General features: G+C 42.6%; 1 protein-coding gene and 1 long non-coding RNA gene across 3 annotated transcripts in view; one reads left to right on the top strand and one right to left on the bottom strand.

Annotated features, from left to right (window-relative positions):
* The window catches only part of LOC115596117 (uncharacterized), a 33,077-nt gene extending 29,671 nt beyond the window's left edge, over nt 1-3,406 (bottom strand). The window contains exons 1-2 of one of the 2 annotated variants that reach the window (XR_003986849.1): nt 3,288-3,406; nt 2,922-2,994 (exon numbers count right to left, since the gene is read on the bottom strand). This is a non-coding gene — a long non-coding RNA (uncharacterized LOC115596117). The remainder of the gene's footprint in view (nt 1-2,921; nt 2,995-3,287) is intronic. The other variant, XR_003986848.1, reaches the window with a different exon arrangement.
* A 1,016-nt stretch (nt 3,407-4,422) lies between these two features.
* six2a (SIX homeobox 2a) lies at nt 4,423-8,037 on the top strand. Its single transcript, XM_030440920.1, has 2 exons — nt 4,423-5,508; nt 7,047-8,037. Exons 1-2 carry the CDS (start codon nt 4,949-4,951, stop codon nt 7,351-7,353), a joined length of 867 nt encoding a protein of 288 aa, XP_030296780.1. The 5' UTR covers nt 4,423-4,948; the 3' UTR covers nt 7,354-8,037.
* Nucleotides 8,038-14,178: the final 6,141 nt, after the last annotated feature.

Here is a 14,178-nt window from a genome sequence, read left to right on the forward strand (position 1 = left end):
GCGCCTGTCTCAGGTCAGTGCGTGTCTTACAGAATAAAAGCCATGGCTTGTGCACGTCCCCCTCCCATATACATACATACACACACCCCCACCCCCAGTCTAACACATGAGCTTTGCAACACACACACACGGAAGAAGAAGAAAAAAAAAACATCTTGCAATAATCAGCTCAATTAGTGCGGGTCGCGGTGGAGAGCGGCCGAGGTGAGTGGTGGGAGGTTGTGAAAATAAGGGGTTGGCTATTAGAGGAAACGCGATCTCCATTCATCAGCTGCCGTAATAATTACCGTTTCGGAGCCAGAGCCCTCTGATCAAACTGATCCGTGGAAACAAGTGGTTTACAAACACTGTCAGGGGCCAGACACTGGACCCCGGTGCGCCCTGACACCGGTCGGGTGCGCACAGCCGTGAGCAGCCCGACGAAAGGAGGATGCTTTGTGTTTATGTTCATTTTAATTGCTTGCTTCAGTCTTCTGTTTGCTCTGATATCATCTTAATCTCTGATTGGATGCAATCTAGTGTCGTAAACATAGGTGCAATTTATACTGGAGACACTGTGGGCACGTCCTCACTTCTTGTTTTTATTGGCAGATTTTGTGCCCGTCACTTTTTATAAGCCTGATTTGTTACAAATGTCCTAAAAGTGGCTGGAGATGTTAACCAACAAATGAAAAGGGGCTGACAGCTTAGCGCAGGTGTTTTACATATTCTCATTGTGTGATTGACGTGGTGTCGAAGTTGTGGATGTCACGCATGTGGTTCTGATGCACCGTTACGCAGTGTTTTTCCTGCCGTAATTATCTACCCTGACCTCATATTGATTCCCCTCATACATCGCCTGAAACTGCATGATCGCTGATAAATATTTAGATATTTGGGTGACTGGGTGAGCAGGTGTTTTAACTCCAACTTTTTTTTTATGTCAAAGATGCCAAAGAAAAGAACAGTTTTAGAAGATCCGACCTCAAAGAATTCCACTTGTGCTTCTGTCAGCAAAACCAGATACTGTCTTAAAGCAATAAATAGATAACCAGTTGATCTAAACACCCGTGCTCATGCGGTGTATCATTTTATCAGATATGCAGTCTTAATGAGACCCGTTTATGGTGCCCATCTGGAGCTCCTCTGGGACCCTATTTTGGTTGCGTGTGCGGCCCTTCATCCCCACCAAAAATAATCCAAATGACTGAGGACATGGTGAGTGAGGGAGGCGCTCAGGCCTCCGCGTAACCACTGCTGACAGCCCGGGCACGTATCAGTCTGCATGGAGGCGACAGTTAAAGGTGGAGGATAGAATAGATAGAAGCAACATGTTTTTTATTTTTGCTAAGGAGTGTTTTCAGTCTGTAGCGAATTGCGTTTGATGTGAAACATTAAGAATTAGACGACGCATAACCTGCCTGAATAAATACTGTGAGCGCACTGTGAGTGTGATTGCAGAGCCTCTGTCGGCAGTAGGAGATGCTCCTGTGTGTGTGTGTGTGTGTGTGTGTGTGTGTGTGTGTGTGTGTGTGTGTGTGTGTGTGTGTGTGGTGTGTGTGCGTGTGTGTGTGCGTTTTGGGGGGGCTCACTTATGAGGCGTTTAGGTTTGTGTGTGTTAGATGGATGGAGATGATAAGTTGTGTGTGTGTGTGTGTGTGTGTGTGTGTGTATGTTTTCTTCTTGTAAGTGAAATCGTTTTAAAATATGAAGCCGCTGTCAGACTGCGTGTTTACAGACAGCTCATATTTTCCACTCATCGGGTCTCGCTCTCTTTTCTCCGATTCTCATGAGTCGTGAATCCAAAAAAAAAAAAAGAATTAAAACACATTCAAGAGGTAGTTCAAAGGCACATTTACGCAGTTATATCATGAGATTTGACACTGTGTTTATTGTTTTACTGTGATTATCATCATCTCATCTTAACTTTTTTTTACTATTTAGTGTGAGTACAACTTTTTGTTCTCAGTTGCAATTTCTTTTTTTCCCCCTGGTATGAGCTGTGAGAGGTTAAATCTCCCTTTTTGTTTTCCTCACTATCCATTTCAGGCGAGCCCCGCGGTCCCCTGACGATTACCATCAGTCAGCTTAATGCCGCCATTCTCTCTGAACCGCGCTTCGGGCGAAACCCAAGTCAATTTATTAAACACAGGGAGAACAAAACACGGAAACAGGGATCAGGCTCCTCTTACGGGACTCTTCTTCTCTGGTGATAAACTCACTTCGTAATTACACTAATAATTCCTTTTAAACGGCCGAGACTTGGAGGAAATAGCTCATCCTGATAGGGCTCGCGCAGCCGGGAAACTATTGATGAATCGGTCTGAAACAAAAGCCGATGACTGAATTATATTTTTATACCTCTGAGATTTCATGCGGCTTCTTGTTTGGACTTGAACTATGCTGCTGTTTTTTATTTGAATCTTTTATTTTGAAAACTTTAAATGGGGTTCTGCAGGTATCAGGTATCAAATTGCGCTCATGAATTATTTAGCAATAATAATATTATAATGATTATTTATTATTATTATTATTATTATTATTATTATTATTATTATTATTATTTGTAATTGTTTTGCCTGCCTTTGTGGGAGGAAGTTGGGCTTTTATTGTGGTCCACAGGTGATATTGAGTTATGAGGTAAAAGCTGCTGAAACACGTCTACCGCAGGAGACAGCAGCAGCGATGTGTGTGTGTGTGTGTGCGTGCGTGCGTGCGTGCGTGCTGTGTGTGTGTGTGTGTGTGTGTGTGTGTGTGTGTGTGTGTGTGTGTGTGTGTGTGTGCGTGTGTGTGTGTGTGTGGTTTGAGGCAGCACTGCCGAGTGATGTGATACCGGGTGTGGGGTGTAGCTGACAATCGTATCTCTAATGAAGAGGTCCCATGGTGAGGCGATAGAAATCTACCAACTGGTCAATCTTTGGTCCAACAGTCAATAAACGCACCGTGGCCGCACAGATGACATCACCACAGCGCGCCTTGTGACGTGACGCTCGTCGTGTCGCTGCCACTTTCGGGCTGCGAAAAAACAACAACAACAACAAAAAACCTCATCAACTCCGACAAGTTATTTCTCCTCAACGAATCACAAAACCTCCTCACTGTCCTCCAACAATCCGCCCCTCTCCGCGTGTTTTTTTTTTATTTTTTATTTTTATCTCAACCCTCACATTGAAATAATTACTCAGGGGCAGCTCCCTCAAATCTTATCTCCCACTCCTGCTTTGTGATTTTGATGATCTCTGACTTCCATCGTCCCCCGAACCGTGTCAGCCAGATGAGTTGAATGCAAACAGAAAGTTTTGTCTCACCGCTGCTGCTGCCTCTTGATGCCGTGCGTCTCCTCCGCTCTCTCCTCTCCTCCTCCGCTCTCTCCTCTCCTCCTCCGCTCTCCGTCCAAGAAAACTCTGGAGCAGCTCGCTCGAACACTTCGTCTCACCGCCTCACACCTTGACGCTGCCTTGTCACTCTGTACGCTCCAGCCGTCACCGCCTCACCTCTCATTTACACACCAGTACATCCATCATCATCATCATCATCATCATCATCATCTCTCTTATCACATGCATATAATAAAGCTTATTACGGCAATATTGTGATAGATTCTGACGCAACACATCCACTTCATCCTCAGAAATATAATAATCCTTTAGGGATCACATAGACGCGGAGTCTGTACCAGATTAGATTAAGAAATCAGTTGATTTAAGAGACGCACTTTGGGAACGCGCGCAGGCTTTAAACGTGCGAAATTATGGCATATTTTTTCATAAACTGCTCTCTAAATCTAAATTTTTTTACTTTTTAAAAAAATGTATTTCTTATTTTGAAAGTATTTGCAACATATCTCTCTTTTTGGCACTCTTTTGCCGACTTTTACAAACGTTTTTATTTACAAAATAACTGCACCGGTTTTTACAGCTTCAAGATCAAATGTCTCTAAATTAATAGACGGTGAAAAAATATAAATAGCTGCCCTCTCTGACAGCATTATTCTAAAAAAAAATTTTATTCAAATATTCTTTTGGGGGTTTTCGCTTCACGGGCAGATCGAGCACTTTTTGGAAAACTTTTCATTGAACGCTACATTTGTTGTCAGTTGGCAGTCAGTACACTTGTATATAATGATGAGGCGACTAACTTTAAAAGACCCAGGCGCTGTGAAAGTCTTGATTGATTTGTGAGCGCCGCTCGAGGCATGAAGACATACTTCAGCAGGCTCTGTGCGCTCTGGCGCCATCCTTCCCCCAGCCGCGGGACCAGCGCCGCTCTCCTTCTCCACACACATCCACACACACACACACACACTCCCCCCCACCCCAACCACAGCCAGCCCTGCGCTCTTTGGCTGCCCGAGGTGTCTGTCAAAGTGAGGGGAAAGGAAAAAAAGTGTTTTAGAAGAAAAATCTGAGCGATATTTCTGTTGGTAGGCGGGCTCGTCGTGGAGGGAACAATTGGGTTGACTTTGCCAGGGAGCCACCTCAAAGCGTATCAGGTTACTTTGAGTGACAGCGTAACCATGGCAAATAATTTGACTAAGGCTATTGTCTTATCCTCACCATCCCCGGGTCAGATAACCGACCAATCAGAGTTCATATAATCGCTTGTCTTGCCAGCTTAGAATAATATTATTAAAACGAGCCAGCGAGCCCGGTCTCCCGGAGTAGGTTATGTTGAAACGGCATAGAAAAGGTGGAGGAGGACGGTAGTAGGAGCAGCAACTTTCTCTCTTTCTCACCAACTTTACGAGGATTTGTCGCCCGGGGTTTTGCATGGCTGAATGGACTTGAGTTTATTCCTCAATACGCAGTTGGATATTACTTCACCCTGGGCTATTTGAAGTTTTACGCTGCTCTTTTTTGGGACCTTTTGTCGCTTATGGACTTAATGCGTTTTGATTTGATGTGAGACTGAGCGGAGGAGACGTGGAAGTAAAGGCACAATATAATCTGTATTGATTTACGTTGTCGCCATGTCCATGCTTCCGACGTTTGGTTTTACGCAGGAACAAGTGGCGTGTGTGTGCGAAGTCCTCCAGCAAGGGGGGAACATCGAGCGGCTGGGGCGCTTCCTCTGGTCCCTCCCGGCGTGCGAGCACCTTCACAAAAACGAGAGCGTCCTCAAAGCGAAAGCCGTGGTCGCCTTCCACCGCGGGAACTTCCGAGAGCTCTACAAGATCCTGGAGAGCCACCAGTTCTCGCCGCACAACCACCCGAAGCTGCAGCAGCTGTGGCTCAAAGCGCACTACATCGAGGCGGAGAAGCTGAGAGGCCGCCCGCTCGGCGCCGTGGGGAAGTACCGCGTCCGGAGAAAGTTCCCCTTGCCCCGCTCCATCTGGGACGGCGAGGAGACGAGCTACTGCTTCAAGGAGAAGAGCAGGAGCGTTCTGCGGGAGTGGTACACCCACAATCCGTATCCATCCCCGCGGGAGAAACGAGAGCTGGCCGAGGCCACGGGACTCACCACCACGCAGGTCAGCAACTGGTTCAAAAACCGACGGCAGCGAGACCGAGCAGCGGAGGCGAAGGAAAGGTAGGATAAAGAATTTAAAAACACATCTCAGAGTTGGTGAATCCTGTGTGTTTTTAGTGCATATGGCACCAAGCAAAACATATATACAGAATAGGTATTTAAAACAAGCACAGACAGTCAGTGTGTCCTTGGTGCGTCTAATGCTGACCTACATCTGGCAATCTGTTGCACTGACCAACTATTAATATATTTCCACTTATTAACAAACCGCTTCAGTTCTCTCTACGCATCCGTGTGTGTCTTGATGCATAAATACATAAGAAGCATGAACTTTTTCCTGCTTTTTTAGTAACTCGCGTCCCGCACTGTTGTTCGTATGTTTGTGATAATTGTGCAGGCCGTGCGTAAAAGTTGAAAGACAGAAAATGAGAGACTTGTTGTCAGGTAAATTAAAAGGTTATACAAGTTGCATTTACCCTACTTTTATGTTGTTATATTTTTAGTCACACTTATTAGTGTACCGTGAACTTTCACATTAGGTTGAGAGTTTTGTTTTTTAACCCTCCAGATACACGACTGAGAAACACGTTTTTAAAGTTGTTCTGCGGTGTAAGTGATGTGGCGGGCTGTGCAGCCTTCATATCAGCCAGATTGACATTTCATTAGGAGCAGTTTATACTTTTCAAAGTTTGGAAATTTACACACACACACACTCTCTTACACATACACACAGGCAGGGGTACAGAGAGGTTTTAGGAGACGTGTTGCTGTCAGGTGTTCGCCCGGCTGGTGTCCTCTTTCACCCTCTGGCCACTAATTCGGGCTGAAAGCTACACGTAAATCATGTCTTCCCACTGAGAAAAGCCACAGTCACACACTTGCAAGCGCACGAACTATACCATACAGCGTACAGCAACACGTTCAGCAATCATTACAGCTGTCATTTATTCAGACATGGCACAGGCCGAGGACTTGTACGCGCAGGTCACTCCTGGTTACCAACACACACTTAGTGCAGGTTAGATAGTCAAATGGATGTGTTGTCTTGAGTGTGTTCACCTCTTCAGACACGTAACTGCCTGCTCTGCTGCAGTGAATTGAGCAATAATCTCAAGGTTTGTCAAAGACTAAGTTATTGTTTTCATCTTGGCACGGGTGCACTGCTAATTGGCGCATTAATAAATCATTGTGAGTGTATGATCAGTTAAATCATAATAGTCACGCTTTTCATGGCTGGCGTAAATATGGCGCAGCTTAATTAATATGCATACAATAGCAGTGTGTGTGTGTGTGTGTGTGTGTGTGTGTAGGCCTACGTGTGCTTCTCAGGATGATGATTTTTGTTGTTTTTTGCAGCGTTGAAAATATTTATTTCACATATTAAATTCTCACATTTGCTGTTCTGTGTAATAACGATTGTAGCCGGTTTATATATATGTATATATATATATATATATATATATATATATATATATATATATATATATATATATATATATATATATGTGCACTTCATAATTTCTTTGATATTTTTCCTGGTGTTGCAAAATCTGTGCCCACACCTCACTGATGTGTGACTCTGTGTTTCCAATCCGCAGAGAAAACAACGAGAACAGCAATAGCCACAACCCATTGACTTCTTCCATGAATGGAAATAAATCTCTATTGGGGAGCTCGGACGACGATAAAACCCCCTCGGGAACGCCGGATCACACGTCCCAGAGCCCGGCTCTGCTCCTCGGCTCGAACTCCGGTTTACAGTCCCTGCACGGCCTCGCGCCCCCGCCGGGACCCAGCGCCATCCCGGTACCGAGCGGTGCAGACTCGGTGCACCACCACCACTCATTGCACCATGACACCATACTGAACCCTATGTCTTCTAATCTAGTGGACCTTGGCTCTTAAAAAAAAAAAAAAAGAAAAGAAAAAGTGACAGAAATAGAGCAACGATTCTTATTTTTCTTTCTTTCTTTTTTTCTTTCTCTCTTTTTTTTTTGAAATGTAATATGACATGGTGGCGTGAGACACAAGCTTCAAGCACTTCTCGCAGACAGACTGGGACACTGCGAAAAAAAAACAAAAAAACAGCCACCGTAACAGATCATTTAGTCTCATATTTGTCAAAGTGAGAAAAATACATCCGCCACCGGATGCATAAAGAAAAACACCACCTATCCTCAAATTAAACTCCAGCTCGCTTTTCTCGGATTTTTCCGGAGAAAGAGCGTCGAGGAGGAGCACTTAAGAAACCAACAGACTCTTATTGGCGTATTTTAAAGGGGGAAATGTGATTCCAAAGATTATATGACTTGTTGGAGCGGATCGGGTTTTTGCAAGTGTTTGGTGCAGACAAAAGGTGGAGCGGATTGTAGCTCGTTTTAGGTATTAAAAAAAAAAAAAAAAGAAAAAGAAAAGAAAAGAAAAAGAAAAAAAAGTATTTTACCAGAATGTAATAACGTAACATGTTATATTGTTGAAAACAATAACAATAAAATGTCTTAATTCTTGTTACTATTACCGTTGTTATTTTAGGGGGTTTAGATGCAACAGACTCCAACAGGCGCAGAGTTAAAGGTTCCCTATCGCCTCTCTGTTTACAAAAGGTTTTCCAAGAGAGCCATAAGCTTTTATTATTTTTTTTTCTGAGGAGGGGGTTGGGAGAAAAAAGATGGGGGACGATATTCTCAAGTGTCTTATAAGAGCCCTGATAAGATGAAATATCTTAATCTCTTGATATTATTATTATTATTATTATTATTTGCATTTTCATTTGGAGAAAGAGACTGCATGTAAACTTTGCGATAAAATGATGAAACATAAAAAAAAAAATACGACTCACCTATAGTTTCATATACCCTTTACAATAAAAAGAGAAAGAAATACATGGATTAAAAAAATCGATTCTGGATTTCTTTTTTTTTCTTTCTTTCTTTTTGTCGACCACCGGTTTGTTTACATCCTGTCTTCGGAGCGTGACGTTTAAAAAAAAAAAAAAAAAAAAAGTATCTCAAGACAGCGAGTATTCTCAGACAGCTGCAGGCGAATGTCTCACCATTGGAGGAGGTGCGTTTACTGGGAAGCGTGTGTGTGTTTGGGGGGGGGGGCGGTTAATTATTTCCTTACACTTTTAGTTGAGGATTTTTCTTTTTCTAATAGGTCTAATTCCAGTGACTGTAACTACAACTGTGTATCCAAACGACACACAGGGCTGGCTGTGGTGAGCCCTGGTTCAAAACTTCTGTGTTTTTTGTTGTTGTTGTTGTTGTCGTTCATTGTGCGCTGAACCACCAGTTTTCCTAATAACGTTGTGGGGGGGGGGGGGGGGGGGGTAATGTATAATCAGATGGCATTACCTAAAAAAATTAAGAGCTCTTAGCCCCTGACACATACGCTCCTCCAAGAAAGGGGATATTGTTCTTTATGTGTGGGCAGCCTGCCGGCGTGCACGGGTCGATATCCCGGGATTATCTACTATCTAATCATAAATGCTGCAAGGGGAAGTCTGTTTCTCCCACAATTCTCCACGAGTCATTCCCTCCCAGGCTTGTGTGTCCTTGGCCTTTTGAATGGAAATGCGAGAAGAACTGGGTTTAAAGTGGCTAAAAAGTTTGGAAATGTGTGGAAAGAGGAAATGTGACGTATGCCGAAGGCAAAGCCTTTCAATCCAGGGAATATAATTTAGAGTTAGCGCATTTATCTGTTAGATAAGTGAGGATTTTAGAATGTCTGAATTTGATTTAGCCGTTTTTTAAATGAAGTTCGCCGATTTGAGGTCAAAGTTCACCCGAGCCTCCATTGCCAATGTTATACAAAAAAAATCGACACTTAATCCGGTGCTTTGCAAAAACAACATAAATCGAGCGAGACATGTGGCCATTACAGGCAGAGCTGGGGCGAAATTCATACGAGCTTTTCCCAACTGGGGTGGTGTTTGTGGGTGTGGGGGGGACCTTGATGTTCAAGTGATGACACCTTATCTTTCCGCGCTCGGCTGAGGAGAACAAAAGTGCCCTAGTGTTCGGCGGAGAGAGAAGAAATACAACAACACAGAACTGGAAACGGGCGCTGAAAGAAGACACTTTGTTTGAACAGCTTCAGCCGTGCAACACCTTCAACAACACCCCCACCACCACCACCACACGCACGCACACACACACACACACGCACACAGTTAGCTGCCCGAACTTTACGCATGGATTAAAAATTAAAAACAACATATTTTAACAACATTTCATAACAACATTTTTATATTTTCTTTAGAAGCTGCAATACTTTGCAGCTGTTTTCCGGCTGCAGGTTCAGTACAGTGTGGTCACAATAATAATATAATGGTGTATTTTTGTGTTATATTTGTAAATTTCTCTTTGTTGTGTTATCATCTCACACCAAATGTGTGCAAAAGCCAACCGGGATTGCAAATTGTCCCGACTTCTCGTCCTAAATATCTTCTTTTGTTGCCATCAGCACAGCTGGAAAATGTCCTGACAACTTGGTGAAAATCCTTTTTTTGTCTGCATGCATATTGTCCCAGCGCCTCCTTAAAAATATCGATGTCTTGGCTGCAAATAGTCCCAATGTCTAGTCCTAAATATCTTGTTTTGTTGACGTAAACACCGCTCCTTGGTAAATGCAATTTTTTGCAACCTGCAAATTGTCCAAACGTCCCCTGAAAAAATCCCTTGTTTGGGAAAAAATAGCAAATACGCAAAATGTGGCTGAAGGTTTGCGGTGTATTAATTGGCTGGTTTGGATTTATTTTTCCTTTAATACGGGAACCAAAGCGGATGGATATTGAGGTCCTCTGATGGGATGGGAGTGCAACTATGAAAAGCGTGCACAAGGAGTGTGTGAGCTGTCTGTAAATGGCGAAGGATCGCTCGCACCTTGCTGGCGCACAGAGGTCATTTACGCATGCATCTCCAAAAGAAAAAAGGCGCACGGTTTATAATTAACGAGGACTTCGCTGCATATGGCTCCACTCAAAACAAGCCTGTAATAGTGGCTGGTTCAGGAGACAGAACACGGAATAGTTGGTCTCTCCCCAAACCAACCCTGTAACCCCGCGAGGAGTTGTGATTGTTCGTCTCCTCGCACTTTCGCTCTCTGTTGTTTCCCATAAGGCTTGAAACGTGAACTTGAACTGGCACCGTGAGTGCGCCATGTGTGCCCGGAGAGGGGAGGGGAGGCTATTAAACATTTTTCTCGGGCAGATGATGTAAGGAAAATCCGCCCGCATTGAAGAAAAGTCTTAACAAGGCGGCGCTGGTTATAAACGCTGATTTGGACTCTGCCAAGCTGGCTCATGGGAACAATGGCAGCGGAGGAATCCGCGCAAACAGACAGGTGTGAACTTGTCATGTGTTTTTTTTCTCTTTCTCCGACATCTGCCCGTTAGGTCGCCGCGATTCATGAGGATGTTGCGGGGATTAAATGTTAAGTGTTCAGAAAACTTTAGGCAAACAAGACTCGTGGAGAGTTAGCTTGCCACTTTGCCTCGGGAAGAAAAATCACAATGAGGAGAGAATGTGCAGCCCTGGCCTTGTAAAGATCACATCCATTCACTTTTATGGGAAATTAAGCAGCCAGAGTTGTTCTGACCCGAGATCTGCTTGTGCTCCATGAGCGATAGGCCCGGGCAAACAGATTATTGTCATCATAATTACATCACCGTCCATTTATTAGCGCAAAATGGCCCTTTTACGAACACTGTTTTCCATGCTGCTTGACTGAATAATGGAGATTTGATCGTTATTTAATCGCCACATCGATTTATGACTTTATATCAAGCACAGCTGCTGTGGCCGGGGCTGCAGATCGTAGCAGCTGGGACGCTTTTGTATTTTTTTTTTTTTTTTTGCCCCACTCAGCTTTTTTTATTTGCATCGTGCAGCTAAATCACATTTTGTTTTTATGTTTAGCTTCATTTCTGTCTCATGAAATGGCAGCCGAAGACATTCAGCCAATTTTCGTATCAGATCAAACAAGATGACTTTTAATTTGAAAGTTTCTCAGTTTATTATAATGCGATTTTAAAAATCATTTAAATTACGGACCTGTCAATCACAGCAGCTTCCTTCGTTCCCCCCTTATGTTGTTGTTTTTATCAGCGATTATGTGGAGCTGTCAGGTCTGGATCTCTAATTAATTATTGTGGAAATAAAATTAGGTAAAAAAAACAGTAAAGTCGTATGAAAACATTAAGCTGATATCATACTGTCATACAGTGTTGGTAATTAATTATGTGAGGATCTTTGAAGTGGGGCGAGTTCATTAAAATACAACAATTTCTAAATGTAAATTGGTATAAAAATGTTCTTTTTTACGGGGGTGTTAACTTTGCAATTCGGAGCACATGTAATATTAATTTTTGCTTTTAAACCTATTTTTGTAGAGCAGGAAACAATTTTAGAACCCTGCCCTCATTTGGACTTAATTTTAATTTGTCATCCTCCGTAAGCACATAATGACAGTGATGCTGGGAAGATTGCTAAAGTAATATTTGTATAGAACAGCAGATGATCATAATTGATTAACTGGCTTAAATGGCATTTTATTTGGCCAAGACAAAACAAACAAACAAACAGCTGCCATATTCAAAACTACTTTAAGAGATATGTTGAGTTTAGATAATCGTCTTAGTTGAGTGCGTGAACATGTCGTCCCTCGGTTTGTTTAAAGCACAGTTTCATATTGTTCAGCACAATATACTCAGTGCCACATATTCATTTAATCTTTAGTCTATTCTGTTGAGTGATGTCGAGACGCTCCGTGGAAATGTCAGGTACGGTGATGATAGTTCTAATGTGGCACGTTATTAGTCCCAGTGGGGAAATTCTCTTTTCACTTAGACCCCCTTCAGGGAGGTCAGAGGTCAAACTTTTATAGCAGCAGCCTCAAAGCTGGAAGGGATTCACAGGGTCATGGACGGTTTGTCAAACTACCGTCTCGGTTTGAAGATGAATCTGCTGCTGCTTAAAATGAATGATCTAACAGAGAAATGTGAAAATGGCTCTGATTGACCCAGTAAATGGTAGAAATAAATGTAAAAAATAAATAAAAGATGAGTGTCTGTGAGGATGATACTGCAGTACGACTATTTCTGAAACAAATTAAGACATCAGGTGTGAAAAGTTAATGATTCATGCCACTTGTTGCTTGGAGAGATTTTCGGTTTTACTAACAAGGGACTGAGACAGCTGGGATCCGCATTACTGATATACTGCGGCTGCAAAGTGGAAACTGTTTGAGTCAGACGACAGAGAGGAATATCAACTGGTTGCAACATGACCACCGTTAAATTATTTCAAACTGTGGCAACACGTAAAGAGATGTACTGGATTTTTTTGGTTTTCTTTTTAAATGAAAGCCCGAGATGTTACATCAAAACACACATTTTATCAGGTGGTGTTCAATTTGATCCACTTCTACTGCCTCTGCGCTGAACTGTATGTCAACTTTAGTTATTGAGAATTGCAAACTCTTTTCTTCTTCCCCTGGTTGTAACAGCAGGCCGTTCACCACCACATATGAAACTTCTTCCTGTTGAATGGGAATAACATGACATGAACTGAAATTCCTCTTTGATAATCTAAAAAACATGACTGGATAATGTGAGACAGTAGGCAGCAAATGTCTTGCTATAAAAGGTATAATCCCCCCAAAAAACACAAAATCTCCCTTCTACCTTGATTATTTTTAGAATAAGTATGAAACATGATGTATCTGCATTAAGCTATATAATAACCCCTTACGTAAATTCATTTTGGTATCAATTTCATACCATTTTTTTTTTTTTTTTAAATGTGGCTGATTTATCTCATGAAAATTATTCCAAATGGCTTCGTTGTGATTCTTGTATGAAATAAATCCTCAATGTATGGGTGGAAAAACGCCTGCCTGAGCTGAAGTAGTTCTAAATATAACATGGATTCCAATGTAAATGGTTCACAGACAGTCTGCTCTTGGCTGATTCAGCAATGCTGACAGGCAGCGCAGAGCCAGTGATTTCTGGGGGCACACATGAAGACATGAAATGGTGCACATGTCCAGGCCAAGAGCTACGAGGAACACCCAGAAAGACAGAGGGATAAAATCAAGGTTTATTAGTAGTGTAACTGTGTAGAATATGGTTTGTATTACAAACATCCTCGTCCTTATAGAGCCTCATCCAACCTGGGAGTAAAAATGTAAATATTAAAGGCAATCTGAATGTTGACATGAGTTTCCCCCGGCAGCGGTAACATTTGGAGCAATGTTTGTTTACATCAGCAATCTTCATAACCAAAGCAGTGTAGAGCGTACTTTTCAATTATGATCAGTTGAGACAAACAAAATGCTTCAAACTGATTGATTTCTACATTTGGCCTTTAAAATGATCAGCCTATGACAAATCAATGGCTAAAAAAAAAAACATTTTGTAAATACCAGTACTGCAAATAAAAAGCCCTGTTTTGCAAGATTGCACCGCTGATATTTCACTTTCTTGTAAAACTTTCTTGTAAAACCTCTTTTTCTTTTGGTTCTCTTTGGTTTTTCAACGCTTCTGAGGTCAAACGCAGGAGTGTGGTTATTGATGAGCACACTGATTTCAGCCTCTCCTCGGCCATTATGCATTTTAAGGTGTGTCAGGTGTGTCCCATAAAACAGGATAAAACAGCAGGGGGCTTGGGGAGTGAGGAGGAGGAGGGGGCGGAGGAGGAGGGGGTTGATGGGGGGGTGCACGGTGTAGAG

This window comes from Sparus aurata, chromosome 15 (genome assembly GCF_900880675.1).
Source record: "Sparus aurata chromosome 15, fSpaAur1.1, whole genome shotgun sequence".
Classification (NCBI taxonomy): domain Eukaryota; kingdom Metazoa; phylum Chordata; class Actinopteri; order Spariformes; family Sparidae; genus Sparus; species Sparus aurata.